A 26,065-nucleotide genomic window follows, 5' to 3' on the forward strand; every position below is an offset into this window, starting at 1 on the left:
TAGTATGTATATCCTGCTATGGTAGGATGCTTAATGCGCCAGACATCTTTCAAATTATGTAACCTACCCAATTCCACTATAGCTGCTCTAACTCTACGCATCCTTATTGTGTTAATTTTACTTGTGGAATCCTTCTTATAAATCATAACGCAGTTGAAATCTCCCATTATAAGTAACTCCCCCTCCCACTCAAGTAATTCGATGTTTAGTTTCTCATAAAGTTTCGGTTCGTCAACATTAGGGTCATAAACCAAGCAAAATACATAATATTATTCAGCAATTTGCACCTGAGCAATTACCCACCTTCCCCTATCGTCAGCTGCGGTTTTAATGATAACCATTCTTATATGCTTCTGTTTCAAAATAGCTACTCCCCGGATTGATGCCCCTAGTGTTGAACAAACAGCAAGATCGTAGCCCATTTGAGATAAAAGTTTACGATCTTGAAACCCAATGTGAGTTTCGGAGATAAGTGCCATGTGTGGTCTATACAAATTCATTTCTTCTTGCACCAATCTCCTTTTATCCTTACTATTGAGGCCAGCAACATTCCACGACAGACATCTAAAGAAAAACATTGATTGAAACTAAGTTCTTCATACTCCTCTATATTATATATCGTTTAATGTATAAGAACACAAAAGCTTTGTCTCTAAGTCTACTCATCTTTTTTTCCTGCAATGCAATTTTTCCCCTTTTAACCCCTCCCCAGGAACCACAAGCCCATTCCACCCAACCCACCCCCCGTAACGCCTCCCCCCAGTATCTACCCAGAGGCCTACCTCTATCTTCTGCTGCCGCTCTATGGGCAGTCTATCAGAGAGGTCTCCCCGTGATCCCCCACACTCTGTATTGTTATCATACGAGAAAAGGAAAAAAAAAAAAGAAAAATTTCAAAATATATGTCCGAATGCCCTGTTAAATTGCACTAAGCTGTTCTAGTTGGGCGTAAGTCTCATTTTCGACCTCTCAACCTCCCCTCACCCCCTCTCTCTGTCTTATATAATTTTACCCCCTTATGTTCCCCTCTCTTTACTAGGTATTTAAAGTCATTTTTGTAAGAAGTTGCTCGGCGTCCTTTATTTCAGTGAAAAAATAAGTATGATCGGCTTTCATGACCTTGAGGCGGGCCGGTTCTTGAAGATAAACTCTAGCCCCCAGGGACTTGAAAGGATCTATCAATTTGCGCAATCCCCATCTTTTATCCATAGTGGACTTGCTGAGGTCAGATTTAACAAAAAAGGTTACGTTGTCTAATGTCACTGGTGTATTCGGTCTAGCTTTAATTGAGACCGCTTGTCTTAGCAAGTAATTACCAAAGTAGACCATAATAGGTCGTGAGTATTTACTCTCTTTGTTCTTTAAAGTTAAGGGCAATCTATGTACCCGTTGTAGTTGGGAGTCCCAGTCCCAATCAAAGAGGTCTGGAAAAGCTCTTTGAAAAAGATTGACCAAATAGGCCCTGGCATCCGAACCCTCTGACCCTTCGGGTATTCCGAAAAAAGTCTCAGGTTTTGTCGGCGCTGTCTATTTTCCAACTCTTCAATCTTACTATGTAATAGCCCTATATCTTCTTTATGTTGGCTAGTTTGAGCTGAAGTAGTAGCCAGCGACTCCTCCGCTACAACGACCCTTTGTTGCAATCCTTCGATGTCTTTTGTGACCCCATTTAGTTTGTTAGTAACCTCCTGGAGACAGTTATGTATCTTAGTATTATCTTCTCTTAGTTGGAGAAAGTTCTGTTGTGTTTCTTGACGGTGTATCAACAAAGTTTTTAAAATAAGGTCCAACGAGGAAACTTCAGGGGAAGTCTTAGAAGAATTAAGAGTTGGTGGAGATGGTACAATTAGTGGTACAGGTGAGGACTCACTGTCCAAAACCTGGAAGGTATCTCTGTTTTTAACTTTAGAGTTCGATTGAGTTGATCCAATGAGCGGTGAGTTAGGTGGTAAAGTCACAGCTGAGTCAGCAAGAATTTGAGTCGGAGGTGCCCCCAACGACCCTGAGTCTACATCTCGGTCGACATCTCGGTCTAACAAATCGACATTAACGGTGGAATGTTGTAGCTTTTTAGAGGCATTAACTCGTGGAAGAGAGCCAGGGGCACACAATGGCATATTCTTAGACTGCACTCTTGGTTGCATCCATTTAAGCAGGGGGGTTTGGTCTTTTGTCGATTTCCCTCGAGCAATTTCTGAATCTAAAATGGTAGTTAGTAGAGCAGGTTTCAATTTTTTCCCACCTTTCTTTGCTTTGGCTCTTAACTTTCCCCATTTTTTGAGGCTTGAGGAATTGTTAACTTCTATTGGTAATTTAGGATGGTTTTTCTTTTCCAATGATCCCCCTTCCTCAAAAGACTCCTCATACTCATCATTAGAGTCGTATTCTTGATTTAGTAAATTCTCTTCCAGCGCTGCGCCGTCACTGTTGATTCTCTGATCTCGCTGTGTTAAGTCTGGTGTTTGTATTTTTGCTGCAGTTAATGCTTTCGTAAGTATCAGAGAAGTTGGTATTTGAAGAGTAGATGTTATTGCAACCCCATTTGCACCCTCTGTATCAATGTCTATAGTAGCTTGTGTTGTTTCTTCCATATCGATGGCGATAGCCGTAGCACAAATCGTAGCCACCATGTATGTTTCTTTATTGGCTCCTTTAGTAGGGCCGGTAGGGCCAGCATTTATACTAGTAATAATGCCAGTAGTATTACCAGGTTGAGTGGTCTCAAAAGGTTCTCTGTATGAAGGGGCGCAATTAATAGGAGATAGATTGAGCACGCCAGACGCAGCAATGTCTCCTTGCTCAGTGACTAGCGCTCTGTGTGTCCCTTCTAGTTCATCTAGCTTCTCTGTGGGCACATCAAAGCCCTGCAAACCGACAGTTAAGTTATCGCTGGGTGTAGCAGCCTCATTTAGAATAGTAGCTTCAATGGCAGTATCAGTGTCAATGTCAATATTAATAGCTGCGGGATTCAATGATACTGAGGAAAGACCCCCTGCACCGTCTAATTCTAGCGCTCGCCTTTTTTCATTTTCATTTTCATTGAATTCTAAGTTTTTCATCAGTAATTTGTCTTTAGAGGGTACGCGAGGGGTAGTAAGCGGTAAAGAAGGTGAATCAGTAAACTGAAGCTTACCAGTCTGTTTCTCTGCAGCGGTCGTTTTCTCAGGAGTTTTCATAGTGGAGCGGGGCATCCTCGCAACAATTGCTGGAGATATTGGTTTAATGGGATTGGAGACCAAGGCTGTTTCTTCTGTATTCCCCCCTGTAGGAGCATCTTTCATCGCTTGGTTTTGTCGTAAGGGATTCTTCCGTGTCATCTGGGCAGATTAAGTTTTTCCCGGACCAGTTATGTTGTTAAGTTATCTTCTCCGTGAGAGGCAGGTAAGCCTCTCTCCTTCTCAACAGCCAACGACCAGCCCTCACCAGCCGAGCTCGAACGACCGCCTCAGCACGGCACGTCCCTGAGCACACGGAGCCTCCGCTGCCCGAGCAGAGTTAAGGCAGGCGGGCGGGAGGGAGGCGGGAGGCGGGCGGGCGGTGGGATGAAACAGGCGAGGCGAGGTGTCAGAAACAGCTGAAGATAGCAGCCTCGGCAGCGCAGCAATCCCAGCAGCGCGGCACAGCGGCAATTCGAAAGTTCCTGCACCGAGGCACGCCAGAGTAAAAAAAACTCGGCAAGTTCACTTTCCTTCCGAGGTTTACACAGAATCACAGGGCAGCTAAAAACGAGTCATATCGGCGCGTGAAACACCAGTATCCCTTCAAAGTGTGGGGCTTCTACTGGAGCGACCTCTCGGCGGCGTCTTCAGTCCGCCATCTTGGCCAATAACTTTATTCGATTCAACAAAGGAATTACAAAAGTATACACAGATTCAAACTTCACTTAATTATACAAAAAATACATAATTAATTAAATACTCCATAATTCATTTTACAATTTAAAATTGGCAAGAAGTTCAAAACAGTCATGGCACATCTGTAAAACTTTTCATAAACTTTTCATAAAGTAAAAAGATAATGTAAAGAATTTAATCGAAACCTTGTCAAGAAAAAGCGCCATTGAGTGTGGGAGATATATGACAAGTAAAACTGCTGGTACAACTCGTCCTTCCTATGTGGTACGTTCTCACCACTTCTCAAAGAGCCTCGGCTGGAGTAATAAGCTTTTCGGATAATTAACTTATAATCCTTGCCAGCCATAACTGGACTTTAAAACATTTGCTCTAAGCCGATTTTATTAAAAGTGTCCCTGACATATCGAAGCCACGGAATATTCATGGAGTGATCAAGTTTAAGGCAGTCATGCAAGATTTCCTTGGTTAATTTTAACTCCTCTGACTGCCAAACTTTAGACCATAACAACAAAGGCGATAAATGAATAATGTCACTCACAAAAGCAATACCCACCTCCCCATGACAGAAGTTATTAGAGGTACCTGGTGGGACGGAGAACAACCGTTTTAGAAATTTATTTTCCATGACTTGTATTTTATCACATTTCTGAGTCCCCCATACACCTGCCCCGTATACGGCGGCAGAGAGACATTTAGCTTTATATAAAGTTATTAGTTCTCTAATCGGTTTTTGCCCCAGTTTGCTAGCAAAGCGAAACAGAGCCTCGACCGATTGTGTAACTTTTTGTACCCTGACTGATATTAAAGGGTCCCAGTTCAACTTATTATTAAAAAGATTGCCAAGATAATTAAAATTGTCAACTTTTGCAATAATTGAATCGTTTACCATGTACCTACGAGATTTAACACCTCTCGGGCCGCAGGTCATAGCAAACGATTTAGCAAAATTGACCTTGAGGTCTAGACTACCCATAAAGGCCTCGAAGGCAGCTAAGGTAATCTGCATACCATTAGAAGTGAGGGTCATTAGGACCGTGTCGTCTGCATAGGACAACATCGGTATCCTTTTACCATTTGCTTGGGGGAAGTCGGCTCCGCTTTTAAGCAGAAAACTTTCCAAACCATTGGTGTACACCAGGAATAAGAATGGAGCCAGGATACAACCCTGGCGAACACCTTCGGTGGATGGAATTAAATTTGTCTTCTCACCTCCTGGACCATATCTAATTTTCACTGAGGTGGCAGCGTGGAGTCTGCGAAGCAGGGTCACTAGTGATTCTTCAAACCCCCTATTTTCCATCATTTGCCACAACTTACCCCTACATACAGTGTCAAAGGCACTGGACAAGTCCATGAAGGCCAAGTGAATACAACTATGCTTGGCCCCCATGTACTTGCCCATAATTAATGCCAGATTGAGACACTGCTCAGTAGTTCCTTTACCTTTCCTGAACCCATACTGTGAGTCCACTATGGTACCTGTGGATTCTGCCCAAACTTCAAGGCGGGCCAATATCACTCTACCCATTAGTTTACACGAGGCATCCAATAAGGATATTGGCCGGTAGCAGCAAGGGCCACCCTTATTCCCCTTTTTAAAAATCGGTACTACTACCGCCTCATGCCACGAGGTTTGGATACGCCCCACCACAATTGTTCTAAAAACATTTAATAGCAATGGTGCCCAGACCTCCGGGTTATGTTTGAAGAGATCTAAGGGTACTGAATGTGGCCCAGGAGCCTTTAATGGAATGCCCATCCTCAAGGCAGCCTCTATATCAGACAAGGTAATAGAGAGGCTAAGTTCTTTAGCTGACGTCAGATTAAAATCTCCAACCCCATCATCAATAGCCAGCAACACCTCATTTGGGTTAAAAATGTTCCCATAGTGTAACACCCAGGTCTCCTCCGGAATGTGCACTAATATATTACCCTTGTCTCCATTCTTTAAAAAAGGTCGATTTACTATTTCCCAGAAGAGTCTGCTGTCCCTCAGTTTTCCCGCTTTTCCAAGATCTTCCCAAGCTATGGCCCTTAATTCCGATTTTCGCCTATCAATTGCTACTCTATACTTTTTCCTAGATATCCTGACAAGGTCGACGTCTCGGGGTACCTGATGTAAAGCCTTTTTTAAACTTGATTGTGCAGCAGAGCACTCTCCATTTAACCATTTGAGTCCACTTTCTTTTTCCCCCCTTGCAGTTTTTTGGAGGTGTGTAGCCACATTACCCAAGAGTTCTTCAAAGTTTCTAATTATTACTTCTGGTTCATTTGTGGGCGTCAGACAAGCTTCTATGCCCGCCTTATTTTCCTTAAAAATATCCAATTCCAGTTGCCCCACATTTACCTTATCCCACTTTAGGGTTATTCCCTGGTTCTGGTTATGTATTATTGGTTGTTCCAGGGTTTGACTACTCCCAACTACGGTGTTAAAACTCACTATTAGGGGGTTGTGATCACTGGCGGGATTTACATTAACCTGGAAATCCTTAATGAGATCAACAAACCTTAGGGAGACCAGCGCAAAATCAATTGTGCTCGTCGCACCCCCTGATCCTTGAAAGGTGGGTATACCAATAGGTCTAGAAAAACTGGGCATATCCAGGACACACAATTCATACATCATAACAATGTTGTTCAGAGCATCCCCCTGTTTTGTATGAGTGAAATGAGCCAATGGTTGATCACTTGAATCCAACATACCACAAGCTCTTGTCCCACTAAATTTGCACAATACACAGTTAAAATCACCTATCCATACAATAAGGAGGGGGAAAACCTTATTACTCACATTAGCAATCGCATCCTGTAATTTCTCGATAACAGTGGTGGAATTTACATCAAATATATTGTAATACCAGTTTATTAGGAGCAGCGGTACTGGGAATAAAGCCTTAATCATAAGAATTTGATACCAAGGGGAGTCAGTCAATAAAGTAATCGTAATAAGATTATGCTTTATCGACATAGCTGTTATAAGACCACCCTTGGCTCTACCTGATGGTACAGGTTCAGCATGAACATTAAACATTTGAAAACCATCAAGGTTAAAATCCATTCTATACCAAGATTCCTGGAGGCAAAGTATATCGAAGGACTGAACAAATTTCAGCCATGACGGGTCCTCCAACCTCCGAGACAAACCAGCTATATTCCAGGAAATTAAACGAAAAGTATTACCCTCAGCTCCACTGATTCCATCACCTAAGGGGATTATCACTTTTGGCGGGGGCATACAGCTCTCAGTCTGTATTATTCCTATAGCGTTAGGCACCACCTCAGACAATCGCCAATTTAAACCAGCATTCCCTCCACCATGGGCCACTGAATGAGTTGTTAGAGTTTCATTCAAATAAGTTGTATTGCTGGCCCACTTGACTTGAGGGACTAAAGGATCTATGTCTTCAGCATCACTGCTCTTTGTTGGAGTAGAAATCCTAACCCTAGGCTTGTCCATATCAACTTCGACCCCCTTATTTGAAATACAACAATGAATCAGTCAATGAGAACCTGGCAACCCACCTGACCCCTTCTTCTAACCGTTGTCTTCTGGGATACATTCAGGATGTCATACCTGGGCATTGTAAACTTCTGGCCATGCTGCTACTCCAGGATAAACGCCGGATTGCGATGCACTGGGGTAAACGCCAACCACCTGCGACTAAAACCTTGATACTAGATACCACATTCACTCAGGAACAGTTAAATGCATATTGGGAACTCTTGTATCAGGTATCTTGACCCAAGGACATCTGGAGCCCGTTTCTAGCTAGGCTGTCCTCTCGCAATACAGAGACCACACAAAATCCAGAAGTTTACACTGCATCCCACTGAAGAGCTTTCACTTATTATGTTTTTGACTTCCTAATACCATTACATGTCCGTACATTGTGCCACTCTTCCATTACTCTCTTCTGCGAACCTCAGTCCTATATCTGTACGTAATGAATGATACCTCGATTCCAGCTTGCTATGACGTTTCTTACATATGTACTTGTCAACTTTGATGCCTCTGTTTTGGTTCTAATGTTCACTTGTTCAATCACAAGTATTTTGTTACTGCACTATTGGGCACTATTTGCTAATTGCTGTATATTTGCTTATGCTAAAATGCCAATAACCAAATATAAAAAATGTAAAAAAAGAATAAATTCAAGATCAATTTGCAAAAATAACATTGTATAAGGTTTTGCCATAGGGAAGCGCAGCAGCCCTTCCTGCTGCGCTTTCCTACGGCAAAAGAAAAGGGCAAGAATGCGCCGTATCTATAAGATACGGCGCATTCCTGTCATTTTCCCCTGCGCTGGCGCACAATGGGCTGCCGAGCGCCAACTCAGGCACATTTGCACAATGGTGCAAGGGCGCCTGCCTTGCGGGTGTGATTATTTTTGTACTGGAAGGGAACCCTAATAACAAGAGGCTTTTCCTCTTTCTACATGTGCTGCAGAATGAAGCACACATAGCAAAAGGAAAAATAAGGAGAAATAAAGATATTTCTTCCCGTTGTGCCTCCCTTATGCCTCCCCTGGGGAGGCGTAAGCTTTTGGCACTGCCTCAGATTTATGATTTCTCGTAAATCTGGGGCAGTGTCAAAAGGCCATGTATGTTGCTGGGAACGCCCCCAGCAATACCCATTGCACGCCCCTTCAACGCAGAACACTGCATTAAAGGGACTGATATTTATCAGGCAGCATTAAGCCAAAAAAAGTGGCTTAGTGCTGCCTGATAAATATCATGCAGGCTTCTGCGCCATGGAACGTATCAAAAAGTGCACCTAATTTCTTTCTCAAGAAGTGTCAATCGCAGACCCCTACCTCAGTCCCATAGGGTCAGAATACCTCTATCATGACCCCTTATATCCTATTTACATTTATTACCACCCCCCCCCCCCCCCCCCCCACCAGAACAGTGTCCCGATTGACAAAATAGCAAACGGCGGCTGCAATTTTTCTCTAAGGTTGTGGCAAGGCAATCTATATTGAGAGACCCACGTCTCTCAATATATATGAATCTTTTTTATTTAATAACGCAAACACAACTGAACAAATTTACACCAAATTACAAAAAGCACTCCTTCTGGACCAAGATCTAGCTTTCTGCCAAATTTGGTGTAATTCTGTTCAGCAGTTCGGGCTGTAGTCCTGTGTAAAATCCCTATGGGAAATTACATGGGAAAATCACATTTTAGGGCCCCACCTTTTCCTTGGCCCCCCCTTAAGGAGTCTCCCTGACACTTTCTAGACAGCAGCTAAAGTGACAGAAAAACTAGTTTTGAAAATGTTGTCAAGATTTGTCAAACAGCACCAAAGTTATTAGCCTAAACAAAAAATGTTTTCCAATGGAAACTAGGGGGCATAGTTACGAGAGGCTTGCGCAGCATGGTAATTTGAATTTTATCAAAATGTGATTGGTTAGATTGGAGTTGGGATATTTTTTTCTTGAAACTTGCAAATCAGAACTGAGTCGCGTGTATGAGGATGGGTTAAATAATATAAACAATGTCACCTCCTATTTTAATGTTTCGACATGTCCACGTGGACCCAGACCACCCCATGGATTTGAATGTTCTGCAATGAGTAATACTCCTGGGGAAGGTCAAAGCCCCATGAACAACCAAGTGACATCGCGCTCTGCATTTTCATTTCAGCTCCCTGTGACAGCCAGTAGCCTAGAAGCAACATGTGAGTGCTGTTGCGCTCTGCAATTTTTTTTAGCTCCTCAGGAGGCCAGGGCCCCGACAGGAATGTATTCTGCCACATTCTGCTCCCCCATAGCTGTGAAATTGGGAAGCCTGCAATCAAAGAAATAAGCAGCCGGCTTCTGCACCTGCACGCCATACTAGTGTGCCAGGTGGGGATGCAGCCAGGACTCTGGGGGCTACAGGGCTCACTGTAAGTTCCCAGCCTGAAAGAACTCTAGGTTACCCGATTGAAGCCGGGCGCCCGAATATACATTTAAACATGGTTAGCCCACAACAAGGACAGGAACGCCCATAAGAAAATAGCATGTTGGTTGTGGTACATTAAAGGCAGTGGTGCTGACCGCAAATCGTTAGAGGCTCACCACATAAGGCCCTGAGTTGAGCAAAAAACTAGGGGGCATATTAGCAACAACTAGCGATAATTTTTGTCTCTAACTTGTTTAGAGACAAAAATTATAGCCGCACATCGGCGATTTTTATCGCAGATAAACCTTGCTATTAACAAGGTTTATCGCAAATGCGATAAAAAACGGCCGAAATGCATGAATATCGCTGAAAAGTCAACGATATTCATGCATTATCGAGCAAATGCTCTTAGCCATGTTATCCACCTCCCATTGGATAACATGGCTAAGAACTGCTCAGGGCAGGTGTTAGCTTTTGGAGATATTCCCGCTTAGCGCGAATATCTCCAAAAGTTGGTAATAGGAGATAGCGATGTTAGCGACTGTTTTCAGTCTCTAACATCTTGGCACGCCCACTTTGCATCTCATTAGTGATAAATATCACTGACATGCAAAGTGGGGCCCAAGATGGTCGCTATCTCCTACTAGCTGTCGCTAACTGGTGTTAGCGACAGCTTGGTAATAGGGAGATAATTTTATCTCCGCTTTCTTGGCTTTTAAAGCCAAAAAAGCGGAGATAAACCCCCTTGATAATATGCCCCTAGCATATTATTTTATGTGGCGTTCCAGGAAGGGCAGGGGCGCCAAACCAACATTTTTTAAACTGTTCCGGGGGTTGTAAGAACTGCAGCAGCCTGCAAAAGAGACTTTTTGACTTATTTATTAGCTCCTTGCGCCACTGGTGCATCACATTTTGTGATGCTCCATTGGCACAGGAGCCTGCTCCATATTTACCAGGTAGCACTAAGCAACTTTTTTTGGGTTAATGCTGCCTTGTAAATATTGCTCCCTTTAACACAGTTTTCTGCATTAAAGGGGCATGCAATGGGTATTGTTGGGGGATTTTTGACACTGCCCCAGATTTATGAGAAATTGTAACACTGAGGCAGCAAGCTTACGCCTCCCCAGGGGTGGCATAAGAGAGGCACAATCTTTATTTCTCCTTGTTTTACCATTTTTTATGTGTGCATAGAAAGAGGAAAAAGTCTCTTGTGATTGTTTTTGTGCAGGAAGGTTCCCCGCAACACAGGCACCCTTGCACCATGTTGCAAAGGAGCCTGCATACGGTGCATTCCTGCCCTTTTCTTTTGCCGTAGGGCAGTGCAGCAGGAAGGCCTGCAGTGCTGCACCACAACAAAAACTCATAAAAGAGGCCCCCTGTGTCAATTGCTACTGGTAGGGTCACTACGTCTCCTAGGGAGCCAAAGTTATGACCTCGGGAAAGGTTCACACTATTTTTAAGCCTTTCTGGAGCTGTGATTTTATTGCCTTATGGTCTCACTGGCATATTTACAAGCCCCTTGCACTGCCAGTGCATCACTTTTTGTGACGTACTGGCGGTGCAGTGTGCTGCCCCATATTTACAAGGCCACGTAATGTCAACTTGCCTGGCTTTTCGTAGCCTTGTAAACACGGACCCTTAACTCGCATCACTTTGCGTGAAAGGGGCGTGCCATGTGTGTTGCTGTTGGTGTTACCATGCAACACCCATGGTTTCTGCCTTGTTTCTAGATTTATGATAGATCGTAAACCTGGAAATACATCAGAATGCTGTGCCACCCCAGGGAAGGCGTAGGGAGGCGCAAAGAGGAGAAACATTTTCATTTGTCCTAATTATTTCTACTTTCTATGCGTGCTGTATTCTGAAGCACACGTAGAAAGAGGAAAACACCTCTTGTGATTGCGTCTGTGCAGGAAAGTGTCCCTTTGTGCACAAAAGCAATCATCCCTCCAACACAGAGACCCATGCACCATGGTGCAAGGATGCCAGCATTGGCGCATGGCAGCCAATTGTGCACCAGCTTAGGGGAGAGCAAAGGGATCCATCATATCATTGTAGATATGATGCATCCCTTTGCTTCCAAAGTAACGCAGCACGGCACAGCCAAATGGCTTGCAGCTCTGCGCTGCCCTACTTTGACATAAATATGGCCCTCGGTTTGAGGGTCTGTTTTTTGGAGGTTCTAAGGCTGTTTTGTGGTACATTATTGGTAAATGCCCACAGTCGCTGGTTCCAAATATATACAGTGTACATTTACGCATTGGAAAAGTTTCACCAGAGTGCATTTTCACTTCTTTTTTTTAATTTAAGACATTATCTAAAGATTTTGAAGAAAGAACATAAAACATTACAAATTCTGATGGATACACAGGTATATGATAAGATAATACACCATGACAAGTCAAATTTTAACCGTACGGATTCAAAAAGGTGTTGCATGCGACAAAGCGTGACTATGACTGAGAATAGAAATATATAGGAAAAAGAGAGAGGGAGACAGAGAGGATAGTGGAAGTAATTGAATTATGCACTTAGGGGCATATTTACAAACCATTATTGCCAAAGGAACGGCACTTTTTGTGACTTTCCGCTGGCGATAAATCCTTTGCCTTATTTACAAGGCCAATCAATAGAAAGAGGGTGGGTAACCCAATATACCCTTGCGGGCTTGGGCAGATACTATGTTAAACGTAAGGTGCCTGCAAGGGATTTATTTTTCAGTCTTATAGACAGCGTTAGGGATCTCTATTGAAGGGGATTTTAGATCCTGACTGCAAACATCAGTAGCTGTATTACATTCAAAATGTCCAATTATTTGGGACAAAGCAAAAAAGTAAAAGTAGAAGGCTACCACACTAGCCACAAAATAAAAGAAGCAACACAAGGAAATTCTGTATCAAAATTGTTATTATTTGAAGCAGTTGTAAGGGTTCTTCATCAGTTACCAGAATAAATCATAATACATAATTCTAATGTACAAGGAATACATTAATTTATCCAGCAGTACAATAGAATACGTCCAAACTGTTGCATATGGTACAATGACTACTACTAGATTTGAGGTAAGTCACTGAACGCAAGCTGTCAGTAATTGCAGAAGTGGACGTGAAGGTCGACGTTTCGGTCTCAACAAGATAAATCACAAGACCATCATCAGGACGAATAGTTAATTGTATGCCGATGACCCCTAAAAAATAACATAATTAATCAATCAATGATACTATTCATTCCGTGTTGCAACATGATTGAAAAAATAGACATTCATTTATTATAATGGTTTCCATCACATTTACATATATGAATTAAAAACAAGAACTACTGCTTACTGCTAAGAATTAATCAGGACGGTGTGGCGTCCATGTGGTTTCCAATTGGGAGCAGTAGTATTTCTGAGCAACATTTCAACTTATGATTTAACAGAAAGGCTAGTGCTCTATAATATCTACAGATTATTGGGGATATATAGGAATAGACAATCATTTAATATGGTCCAATATGATATGGTATCCATGTACTTCTAAAACAGAGACACACAGCACTATATAGTGTTCCTATGATTAATCACATGTAGAGTCAAACTTACTTGAAAAAGAGGGAAGGGGAGGCCTGCTTAAGCCAACTGTCAAGATTGGAAATTATTTTGTTACAGGTTCTCACTGAAAGAAGCAATATAACATTCAGGGTCTACTTTTGATATTAAAAAAAAGAGACACTGAGCCATTTTAGTCATATATGGCCAGAGCATTAATTACCTGAAACACTTTGTCGAAGTTTCAGGGTCGAGTTATTTGGTCACTGGATCACCATTGTATTCATGGGAAATTTTCAAAGATATCTGTGGGTATGAACGACAAAATTTATTGTCTATCTACAGTCCCAGCACGAAGATCCACAAACAGCCGTAAAAACGTCAGATTGTTTAGTTGACCCATATGTTTATTCGGGGTGGACATAGTAATGTGTAGAGAGGCCGGTAGCAGCTATAAATTAAATCACCATACCCCTTGTACATAATGGTAGAACCATCGTATTCCATAACGTATTTTAACGAATCGGTGGGTGTTTATTTCGAACATAAACCACTTGTTCACTGGTCATATCACACAGCCATCTTCACATTATGCATGGCTACCGCGTAGCCATGCATAATGTGAAGATGGCTGTGTGATTCGTATCCAATATATGAACAGTGAACAAGTGGTTTATGTTTGAAATAAACACCCACCGATTCGTTAAAATACGTTATGGAATACGATGGTTCTACCATTATGTACAAGGGGTATGGTGATTTAATTTATAGCTGCTACCGGTCTCTCTACACATTACTATGTCCACCCCGAATAAACATACGGGTCAACTTCTGCAATTACTGACAGCTTGCGTTCAGTGACTTACCTCAAATCTAGTAGTAGTCATTGTACCATATGCAACAATTTGGACGTATTCTATTGTACTGCTGGATAAATTAATGTATTCCTTGTACATTTGAATTGTGTATTATGATTTATTCTGGTAACTGATGAAGAACGCTTACAACTGCTTCAAATAATAACAATTTTGATGCAGAATTTCCTTGTGTTGCTTCTTTTATTTTGTGGCTAGTGTGGTAGCCTTCTACTTTGACTTTTTTGCTTTGTCCTAAATAATTGGACATTTTGAATGTAATACAGCTACTGATGTCAGGATCTAAAATCCCCTTCAATAGAGATCCCTAACGCTGTCTATAAGACTGTAAAACAAATCCCTTGCAGGCACCTTACGTTTAACTTATTTACAAGGCTGCATTAAGCCTTCTAAATAAGGCCCCCTTTTACCCTACACTTAGTATAAAAGGGGCTGGCAATGGGTGTTGTGGTTGGCATTCCACTGCAACACCTATTGATTTTGATGCTACCCCCTATTTACAAGGGTGGCGTAAATAGGAGGCAACTCCAAAATTAAGACCAGTGAAAACCTGATCTTAACATGCTTATTTATCCTTGTTTTTGCTGTTTCTATGAGTGCTTTACTGTGCAGCACACATAGAAACAGCAAACCGCCATGAAGTATTGTTCATGTGCAGGAAGTTGTCCCTTCCAGCACATAAACAATCATTAAAACAATTACAATTTGCAACTTCTATGTGTGCTGCACAGTGCAGCACAAGTAGAAGTTATGATTTGCCATTCTGGATTGTTTATTTGCAGGAAGGGACACCTTGATGCACATGAACAATCATTCCACCCAACGTAGACAACCTTGCACTATGCTAGATTTAGCACCAGCATTAGGGGAATGCAGGGGTGAGCTACATTCTAGTGAATACGGCACATCCCTTCATTTTCAGAATGGCGGATCATGGCGCTAGCAATGCTTGCTCAATATCATGCTTCACCATTCCTTTGTAAATATCCCCCTTAGTTGGGGGATGAAGAGCAAAGGTAAATAGGAGATCCCATGATAAAGTATAACACTGAAATGTATCACTATCAACAAATGTTTGATTTTGTTCCAGGTACAAGTCTAAACTTGTCCACAGTAATCTAAATGAGGTAGTATTAAAATTGGCATTATATTACAATATTTTCGGCACTTTTAATGTAGCAGACCCCAGCCCAATATGCATGATGCAAAACATTACCTGAAATTTTTCCACAGCGGAAAGGATAGTTTTGATACCTGTTGTGGGTTGCAGATCAAGTAAAGCAGCCGTCCAATCTGTTAAGTGTAAACTTAGATGCAATTGCTGAAGAACCAAGAGTGACAATTATGGGATTGAGAATAAGATTAGTGATGAATATTTAATTTATTGTGCGTTCTATATGTTTCCAATAAAAAAGCACATATGTTTGGAGTAAAAGACAAGGGCCTGTATTAGTGATAGGGTGCATTGTCTTTGTTTGCGCCACAGTGCCTCTGTCATGTGTTCTATACAGTCCCAATTGTAGTTTTCCCTATGTTAGTCTAACTGTGCAAGACACAGGCCGCTTTAGCTTTGCACACGATACTACATAAACACGTTTGCTTTTGTGGCACATTATATTTTCACACAGAACCTACAGTTGTTTTCTCATTCTGTTCTTTCCTGGGATTTAGTCTGAGCAGCAGACAAGGTGATACAATAATGTCCCTTGTAATTTTTTGTTTTTGGTCAGGCACTCGCACCTACACACAACAAAGAAATGCAGCTGTTGTTTATGAACATTTGAATCTTGTTATATAGTTATGTGCAGCAAGGTAACACACACACAGAGACAGATATATCCTGAGAGAAGATCACAGCTCTATCTGAGATGTAGAACGTATATTTCTGTATGCTAAGGTATGGTGTTTGCTGCTACACCCAGAGATTTGCTGTACAATCAGTTTGCTTCTGTAGAAGGTGAGTGGGTTAGGCTGTTCTGTCTTTTAATAAGACAGGGCTTTTCATAATATACAGTTTGACAATGCTTATGGTATTTTTGCTATGCAGTTGTTTTCTGATTGTGACACGTAAACTGCATTTTAGAGCACAATAGTGTAAATGAACATTTCAAACTTCCTTCATGTCTCTTTCATATCTTATTGTGGATGACTACACGTGTGTGAGCAAAAAAAGGGAGTGATCCCTGAGGGGGTCGGGAGTGTTGTGCTTTGGGGTGTCAATTCACTTGTTCCTCTGGTTATGAGTAGGAGGGCAAGTGAGTCACTGTAGCTAGTCGGACTCGGGCTCATGGTACTGAGGTGGTATGGTGACTCAGTCCCTAACCATTGATGTTCTAGGGTCCCAATCATAGTTCTGTTCCTGAGCAGAACTCCCACAACCCACCTTTAAACAGGTGTGCCGGGTGCAAACAGGATCAATGCACCCTATTATGATTGTGCTGCCTCCAGGGCAGCAGCGAATCAATCAATCAATCAATCAATCAATCAATCATTGTACTTATAAAGCGAGCTACTTACCCTTGTTGGTCTCAAGGCACTGAGAGGGGGGTGCCGCTACTGCTCGAAGAGCCAGGTCTTGAGGAGTCTTCTGGAGGTGAGCAGGTCTTGGGTCTGCCGTAGGTGGGTAGGGAGGGTGTTCCAGGTTTTGGCGGCGAGGAAGGAGAAGGATCTGCCGCCGGAGGTCGTTCGTTGGATGCAGGGGACAGCGGCTAGGGCAAGGGTGGCGTGGCGGAGCGGAGCTGGCGGGTGGGGTGTAGAAGCTGAGTCTGCTGTTGAGGTAGGCTGGTCCAGTGTTGTGGAGTGCTTTGTGTGCACGGGTGAGTAGCTTGAAGGTAATCCTCTTGTTGATGGGGAACCAGTGGAGGTCTCTCAGGTGGGGGGTGATGTAGCTGCGGCGAGGGGACGTTGAGGATCTGTCGGGCGGTGGCATTTTGGATGCGTTGCATTCGTCACAGGTGTTTGGCTGGGATTACGTTGCCGTAGTCCAACCTGCTGCTGACGGGGGCCTGTGTTACTGTTCTTCTTGTTTCTGTGGGATCCACATGTAGATCCTGCGGAGCATGCGGAGGGTGTTGTAGCAGGAGGAGGAGACGGCGTTGATCTGCTTCGACATGGAGAGGGAGGAGTCAAGGATGATTCCTAGGTTTCGTGCGTGGTCGGTGGGTGTCGGTGCTGTTCCCAGCTTGGTGGGCCACCATGAGTTGTACCAGGCTGAGGGAGTGGATCCGAGTATGAGGAGTGTCCGAGTTCAGATTCAGTCGGCTGCCTCTCATCCATTCGGCGATGGCCTTCATTCCCTTGTGGAGGTTGGTTTTGGCGGTGTGCAGGTCCTTGGTGAGGAAGAGGATGAGCTGGGTGTCGTGGGCGTAGGAGATGATGTTGAGGTCGTGCTGGCGGGCGGCATGAATGAGTGGGGCCATGTAGACGTTGAACAGCATTGGGCTGAGGGAATGCACGCTGCCCTAAGGAAAAACATTCAGTGGCATATTTAATAAAGAGTTCCATGTCCTTGTGCCATGAAACGGGATGCAAGAGCGACGTTACACTTAGGTTAGATTTAGCGAGCCACGCAAGGCCACCTTGTGTGGCCTTGTGTGACATGATGAATCTAGAATACCGCAAAGCAGCACAAATAACCGCGTGGCATTACCCTGCCCCAGGGATGCGATCCATGGGTGGAGCGTGTGTTCCCACGCATCCACCCATGGATTTTGGTGCATTCCCAGATTTATCTTTACTGGTAGACATGAGAATGCGTCAAAATGCTATGCCTCCTCAGGTGAGACATAATGTGGAGAAACATCTTTATTTCTCCTTGTTACCTGCTCTTTCTATGTGTGCTGCATTCTGCAGTATGCATAGAAAAAGTAAAATGCCTCTCAGGATTGTTTTTGTGGAGTAAGTTGTCATGTCTTAGACAAAAACAATCCTGCTTACAGTGCAGATCCCCTTGCACCATAGTGCAAGAGAGCCTACGTTGGTGCTAGGCAGCATATTGTGCTTCAGTGCATGGAAAAGATAGGGATGTGCCTTATCTTTTCTTACCATGCAGCCACCTAGATGGTTTGGTGCGCTGTGTGCTTTTTTAGTAAATATGCCCCTTAGTGAAAAACGGATGGGCTGCCTCAAAACTGCTCCATATTTCACAGTGCTAGTGGCAACTTGCCGTACTTTGAAAAGGGGAGAGAGACCCCCTTGCAAGCTAGTGCAGTGAATAACTGAATAACTGAACCTGTCTGCAGGGGGATGTCTGGGGAGTCCATGTGACCCCTTTTCACCCTTTTCCAGATGACTGCCCTCAGGGGGGGCACTGACAGCTTGCCACTTTTTGTGGTGCACTGACAATATGCCTCCTAAGGGCATGATTGCCTCTGCGCCTGCATTCATAAATCTCTGATGAAATGCAAAGTGGGCGTTCCTGACATAAACTACATTGCAGGACATCAATAGCACGGCTTCACGCTATCAGCAAGGATGCCCTAGCATTTTAGAAGACGTTACTTTTTGGAGAAAACTGCTGTTTTCTCCAAAAACTAACGTCTGCTAAATTCTTGACTTAGCCACCCCTAACATAGAGGGTGGATTCTGCTGATACGACCACAGGGGTACAAAAGGGGGTGGTGATGGACAGAGCATCTGAATCAATCAAACACTCACACCCAGTCAAAATATCTGGGTTTAATCCATCACTATTCTTTAGCCCACTCTGCCTCCCCAGTTCAGACATGGCTATATGCAAATCAGTCTGACCCTGTGCCTCATGGGAACAGTCCAGCCCGAACTGCCAAGCCATGTCTTCCTTGGACCGGAAACAAGCTTCAGAGGACCGGTTTCTGGAATTCCAGCCGTCTTCAGCCCGGCTTGCTTGAATCCAGTGGCAAAGTGAGCAAGGGACTCACGTCTGAGCATACTCTGCCACACTTATGGCAGCCAAAAAGCGGTACAAAGGGGGTGGTGATGGACGGAGCATCTGAATCAATCAAACACTCACACCCAGTCAAAAGATCTGGGTTTAATCCATCACCGTTCTTTAGCCCACTCTACCACCCCAGTTCAGACATGGCTATATGCAAATCAGTCTGACCCTGTGCCTCATTGAAAGACATGGCTTGGTAGTTCAGGCTTGACTGTTCCCATGAGGCACAGGGTCAAGGCTGATTTGCATATAGCCAGTGTCTGACCTAGGGTGGTGTGGAGTGCAAAAAACACAATGGATTTAGGCCCAGATCGTTGTACTGGGGTGAATGTAAGACATTGTTCTGCATTCTGTCCATCAACTGTGTTTTTTGCAATTTTCACCCCGAGTGGGCTGGGTATGCTCAGACATGAGTCCCAGGCTCTCCACATTACTGGAGTCAAGCTATCCAGGCTGAAGAAGGCTGATAGCCAGAAACCGGTCCTTGGAGGCTTGATTCCGGTCTAGGAAAGACATGGCTTGGTAGTTCGGGCTGGACTGTTCCCATGAGGCACAGGGTCAAGGCTGATTTGCATATAGCCAGTGTCTGACCTAGGGTGGTGTGGAGTACAAAGATACGATGGATTTAGGCCCAGATCTTTGTACTGGGGTGAATGTAAGACATTGTTCTGCATTCTGTCCATCAACTGTGTTTTTTGCGATACGACCACAGGGTCGTATCAGCAAGGGTATCTCCGTTTTGCAGGGAACATTGCTGGAAAACCAGCGATCGAAGGAATTTTTATCGCCTTGGAAATAGGCGTTGCTATTAATGCGATATCTCCGTGATAAAAACCTGCGATAGCAGGCATTAGGGAAAAGAGCGCTACGCACGCTTTGCGATAGTTATTGCAAAGCGTTGCTGATATGACCCTAAATGTTTTTATTTATTAACGTTATTATTAGTTAAGGTTTGCAAAGTTGTAATTTGTCAATGCATGCAAATTGTGAACTACATATGCATCAGTATTCAAACCTCACTGTTTTTGTTGATTCATTGAATCGCAATCCGGTTTAAGTGATCCCTGTTTCTGAATTTCAGCAATATTCCATATTTTGTGATGTGGTGCTGCGCTGTCTGCATGCCTGTGTCTTAAGGTGTAAGTTGTGCAAATATTAGCAAGCTATGTAACGAGTGATCTTTTTTTTGATTCTACAGGCACAGTTATTAAAGAAAGAGGTAAGGGAAAACTTTCGTGAAGCACAGATATATGAATAAATAACACAGGTCAGTGTGCGAGTCCCATGGCATATGACACCTACAGTGCGTGCATCGTAAATGCAGGCAAATATAGATGCATATATATTAAGAGCAGGAGAGTACAACCCAGTGGCATAGGTAGAGCTTTTGATGCCGGGAAAGATGGCTTAGTTTGCTCCCAGTGCCGGTAAGAGCAGGAAGTGCTGGCAAAAGACCACGACGAGCTGAGGAAGGGGGAAGGCGATGCCAACGAGGAAAAATAAAGAAAAAACTAAACTTACCATGAGCTTGAAGCTCACCGCCGCCCCTCAAAAAAGTGGCACTTGGGGCGGACCACTCACCCCCCTCCAGCTACGCCACTGGTACAGCTAGACACATACAGTCAGCCAAACTCCTCATCTGCTGTAATATATCTATAGATGCATCTTAATCCACTGCTCTGCCTTACCTCTTAGATCTGATTAGTTATTTTTTGCTATTGCTTGATTATTTGATTTTTTTTACTGATTTTGCCCCAACCACTCCTGATGGACATTGTTCATTGCATTTCCCGCCTTTTCTGTGGTGACATTCCTTATACTACTTCTGAGTAGCAGATTCCCCTCTCTGTCCACTGGCATGTCTCTTTTCATGTCTCTCTGTTCCACAGCCCCTCCTTCTCTGGAAGCTGCTCATCCCTTTTATGTATTTGGCCCCTGAGATACTTAAATGTGCCTGTTATATAACTACTTTGCCTTGTCTCTGGTGCTGTAGTTCCTTGTATCACTATTTCTCAGAGCAATTGCCAGACTTAAGACTCGTCTCAAAAAGTTGTTGCAAATTACGCACTGACTTTTTGTGACCAGACTTAAATTTTGGGATGCAACCTCTGTACTAATCAGCCACATTGCAAAATCTCCAGTCACAGGGTGTTGCAGAACGGCCTGCAAAAGAATATTCATTCGGTAGGTTGCTATTTGCGTACCCGTTGATTGGCTACAAAAAATGGGATAGTGGTTTGCAAGAAACAGTATACCACTAGTGGTGGCCTGGTATGGAACGGGGGTGGTGGGCGTGGGGGTGAAAAGAAATATATAACACTTACCTCTGCTTGGCTGCCGTCTCTCCTCCGTCGACTCTCCTCCGCTTCTCTTCCTGACTCTCTGAGGCAGGAAACTCAAAGGCTCCCAAAGGCCAATCACAACACTCCTGTCATCAGCATGACAGCTGTGTTGTGATTGGTCTGAGCGGCTTGATTCGATGCCCAGACAGGAAGAGTGGAAGCCTGTGTATGTTCTCCACCCAGGCTGTGCAATACAGCCAGGTGGAGAACATGGTAAGTGCGCATGACTCTTTGGCCGGCCAAACTGTCATGTGGACTTAAGTGCACACATTTCCTCCTCCCCCTGCTCTGACAGCCCAGCCTGCCCGCCCTAACCTGGCTCGCACTGAAAAATAAAATGATAATAACATTGTGTTTTTATCATTTTTCCTTTGATGCACTCTTGAAAAGCAGTGGGGCAACGCTCCTCTGCCTTAGGGGAGGAACCGCCTCTGCATACCACCATCCCACAGTCTTTCCATTTCCTAAAGGGAAACGTGTTTTTAAAGCAGCCGATGTTCCTTAAAGGAACCGGTATTGCTTTAAGAAAAACAGAAAGGTTTCCTGTTTGGGAAAACTACAGAGGGAGCACTCAGTGGTCCCCTGAACCGCTGCCTTATCCCCCAAGGGTGCTGACACATTTCACAAAGGGGAAGGGGCGTCTAATGGGACTCCTTCCCCTCAGTGAAACAGTTGCCACCTCCGTTGACGTTTGGTAACTTATCAATGGTCTGCAACTGCAATTACGGTTGCTAATTGATACATAGCGTACTTAATCGTAATTAGGAAGGAACGTCCATTTCACCCCCCTTCCTAGTGCCATTCAATATAGGTCGTTAATTTTATTTTGTGCTGAAAATGCATTACTGACTCGCAAAATTGGTTTAGTACTTTGTAAAAAAAAAATTGGTCTTCGAATGCTGCGTTTTTTGCAAACATCATGGTTTGTAAAGGCAAAATTATTCTGAACAACTAGCGCCCAGGTGAGGACTATGGCGGGGTCATATGAACATGATGCATAAATGTAAATGTTCAGGTACTTATGTAGCGCTTAGAGCTTGCATTTACACCGTTTCTAAGTGATTCCCTCTCAGAGCAAAGGAAGCCGGCAGAGAGACTGGTGATTATAAATCTTTATTTATTTATTTATTTATTTATGTAGTTATTTATTTATGCAATTTTTAAAGCGCTGCAATTAGCCTTAGGTGTCTCGGCGCTGAGGGCTAAGAACTGATACCAACAGAATAGATCTCTAAGACAAGGTTAGAATGATTTATGGTTAGTCATATCGTTGGGAGAACAGCCATGTCTTTAGCTGCTTTCTGAAGATGATCAGGGATGGACTGGATTTTATGTTGAAAGGAAGGGAGTTCCATAGTTTTGCAGCTGCAATGGTGAAACATCTGTCTCCCCAGTTGACTCTCCTTGTTCAGGGTATATGAAGCAGATGAGCAGTGTTGGAACGAAGCGTTCTGGAGGATGCCAAAGGCTTAAGGGAACTTCTAAGAAATTTAGGTCCCATGTTGTTTATTGCCTTGTAGACAATACAAAGGGCCTTGAATTTCGTGCGACTTCTGACTGGAAGCCAGTGCAGTTGGTCCAAATGTCCAGAGACAGAGCTAAATTTTGGAATGCCCAATAAGACTCTGGCAGAGGCGTTTTGTATCATTTGTAATTTGGAGATGACCTTTTTTTGTGTGTTGAGGAAAAGGGCATTGCAGTAGTCAGTGCGTGAAAACACCAGTGTAGATATAAGTGTTTTTCCTGTAGTTGTAGGAAGGTATGGGAGAAGTTTCTTTATTTTCCTTAAGATGTTGAATGATGATGATACTACAGCGTTCACATGATGACGGAAAAGGAGTTTATCATCAAATATTACTCCCAGGTTTCTGACTTTACTGACTGGTTGAGGTGGGGTTCCCATTTCCTCCGGCCACCATAATGGGGACCACAGAGGCTGAATACTTCCGAAGAGCATGACCTCCGTTTTAGATGAATTAAGTTTTAAACAGTTGGAAGCCATCCAACTGCTAATGGCCCTCATGCCATCCTTGAAGTTTGCTGCTATCTTGGGTCCATTTTTATGTATGGATAATACCAACTGGGTATCGTCGGCGTATGTTGTTAGGTTGATGTTATAGGCTTTTATTACCCTCGCTAAGTCCGAAACATAGATATTAAAAAGGGTCGGACTTAGCAAGGAACCCTGAGGGACTCCACAAGGAAGGCTGAAAGTGGAAGAAGTGAATGTGCCTAACTTAAATGCCTGTTTGCGGTCAGCCAAGAAGGATGTAATGAGATCTCTGGCTTTGTGTTTAATACCGATGGCCTCGACACGGCCGATCAAAGTAGAATGATCGACCGTGTCGAAGGCCGCCGACAAGTCCAACAAAATCAGGATCGCCTGTCCGCCATTGTCCATCGTGGTCCTTATTTCATCTGTATCCTTAATCAAGGCAGTTTCTGTTCCGTGACCTTGTCGGAAACCGAACTGAGTGTCATCTAAAAGGTCATTGATTTGAATGTAGTCAGACAGTTGTTTGTTCATGACAGATTCAAAGATCTTAGCTGGGAACGGCAGAGATGCAATAGGACGGTAGCTGGAAGGTAGTGAGGGATCAAGGGATGGTTTTTTAAGAAGTGGCCTGATTACAGTATTTTTCCAGATAGTAGGATATGAACCTGTTGAAAACATAGTGTTACAGATGTGTGTCAGTGGTAGAGTAATGATGTCTGGAATAGTGTTGAGTATAGAGGGGTGACAAGGGTCCAATGGGGAACCAGATTTGATTGACCAAATTAATTTATGAATATATTGTGGATGTATCCTAGTGAATTCCGTTAAAGCTGTAGAATTCAAGTTTGTCTGAGTGTTAGATGGATCAATAATGTTAGAGTTTGGGGTAAAATCCTTAAATATGGATGTGACCTTTTCAGAGAAGAAGTCAGCCAATGTGTTACAAAGGGTTTGAGATGTTTTGGTGGGTGGATTGGGTGGTTCGGCAAGATGGTTTACAACTTCGAACAATTTCTTCATGCTGCATCTTGCTTGGTCTATTTGGGTGGTGTAATAGATGTTTTTTTCTGTAGCTATTCTCTGCTTATAATTATGAAGTGCAGCTTTGTATGTTGTTTTGTCTGATGAATTGTAATATTTGCGCCAATGGCGCTCTAGGTTACGACAGTGTTGTCGTTGAAGTCTAAGATTTTCAGTAAACCAAGGGGCCGAGGGGGTCTTCCTGTTATGTTTGGATGTTCTGGATGGAGCTAATGTGGAAAATGCCCCTTCCAGAATGGAGGTGTATCTGGTGGCTGCAATATTAGGGTCGGTTTCATTGTCTATACCCATGAAAGCATCGGTAAGCGTCTGTGTGAGCTGATTGTAATCTAAATTTTTCCAGTCTCTAGTGGTTTGATAAGAGTTCTGAGATGTACTTTTAAGAGCTATAGTTTTAATCTTAATATCGAATAGAATGGCAAAGTGATCAGACCATGTTAGGGGTAGTATTTTGTTCTTGATGATGTGAGGATTATTAGTAAAAATGCCATCAAGCGTATGTCCTGCCTTATGTGTTGGAACTGTTATCAGTTGTTCCAGTTCTACAGAGAGAAGATCGTTAATAAGCTGGTCAGTGTCTTTATCAGTCAGGGATTCGAGGTGGAAATTAAAGTCTCCCAAGACAGTGAAGTGTTTTTTGATCCACAGCTAACTCACTCAATTGATGGAGTTGTGAGAGAAAAGTCGTACGAGAACCTGGGGGTCGGTACAGAAGGGTGCCTGTGAATGTTTGATTGGTGGTAAGGGTGACAGTAAAGGCAAGTGCCTCACAGCTCCTGTGTTTTAAGTCAATAGCTTTAACGCGAAGGCTGTTGCGATATATTATTGCAATCCCTCCGCCTTTGTGCACAGAGATGCGGTCCTGCCTATGGACACAGTAATCTTCTGGCATGGCAGCTTTAAAATCTGGTCCTGATGCATCGTCTCCCCAAGTTTCAGTAAGAAATAGGAGGTCGATAGCGTAGGTATTAAGCAGCTCTAATATGTCAATTTTATGACAAGGAAGCGAGCGAGCGTTGACAATTGCTGCGTGTATAAGTTTCTGGGGTGTTGGTGTTACCGGGTTAGTATTTTTACAAAGAGTACAAAGAAATGGCCCTCCAATAGTATCAGCAAGTAGGCATACCGGGGGGTCATGCACCTTGTATAAAGTGTTGTTTAGATTAAGAAGGTCATTTGCTGTATAAACTAACCATGGTGACGCCAAAGGTGTAGGGGGGGTGGCCCTGGGCTCGGTCAAGGCTCGGACGGGCGCAGACGGGCTTGGCTTAGGCGCGGCTTCGGCGCGCGCCGGCGTGCCCGCTGCGCCAGCCCGCTGCACCGTCTGGCTATGACACACATTATGTAGGATGAGGATGAGGAGGGCGGGAGTCTTGCGCGACTAGAGCGCTGACCCCGCTACTCCCAAGATGGCGCCCACCGCCGCCAGACGCCTGGGCAGATCGTCAAAAACGGTGGTAGGAAAAGATTAAATGAAGCGTGTCAAGGGTGTTAGAGTGCCTGATTTAATTTCCCAAATTATTCTAAAGTTAGAAACCCCCAAAATACAAATTGTCAGTCGATGTGCAAAATCTGCCTACAAGGATAAAAACGCTTTTAAAATAGTGCAGTCTCAGATCTAATTTA

At 43.6% G+C, this 26,065-nt stretch overlaps 1 protein-coding gene across 2 annotated transcripts in view; it reads left to right on the forward strand.

Moving 5' to 3' along the window:
* LOC147676823 (butyrophilin subfamily 3 member A3-like) overlaps positions 1-26,065 on the forward strand; it is a 443,159-nt gene that overhangs the window by 285,364 nt on the left and 131,730 nt on the right. For both annotated transcript variants that reach the window (XM_086945236.1, XM_086945237.1), the window contains one exon: positions 20,259-20,279. In XM_086945236.1, the coding sequence (XP_086801362.1) occupies positions 20,259-20,279 (21 nt within the window). The remainder of the gene's footprint in view (positions 1-20,258; positions 20,280-26,065) is intronic.

Source organism: Lissotriton vulgaris, chromosome 12 (assembly GCF_964263255.1).
Source record: "Lissotriton vulgaris chromosome 12, aLisVul1.2, whole genome shotgun sequence".
NCBI classification, from domain to species: Eukaryota; Metazoa; Chordata; class Amphibia; order Caudata; family Salamandridae; genus Lissotriton; species Lissotriton vulgaris.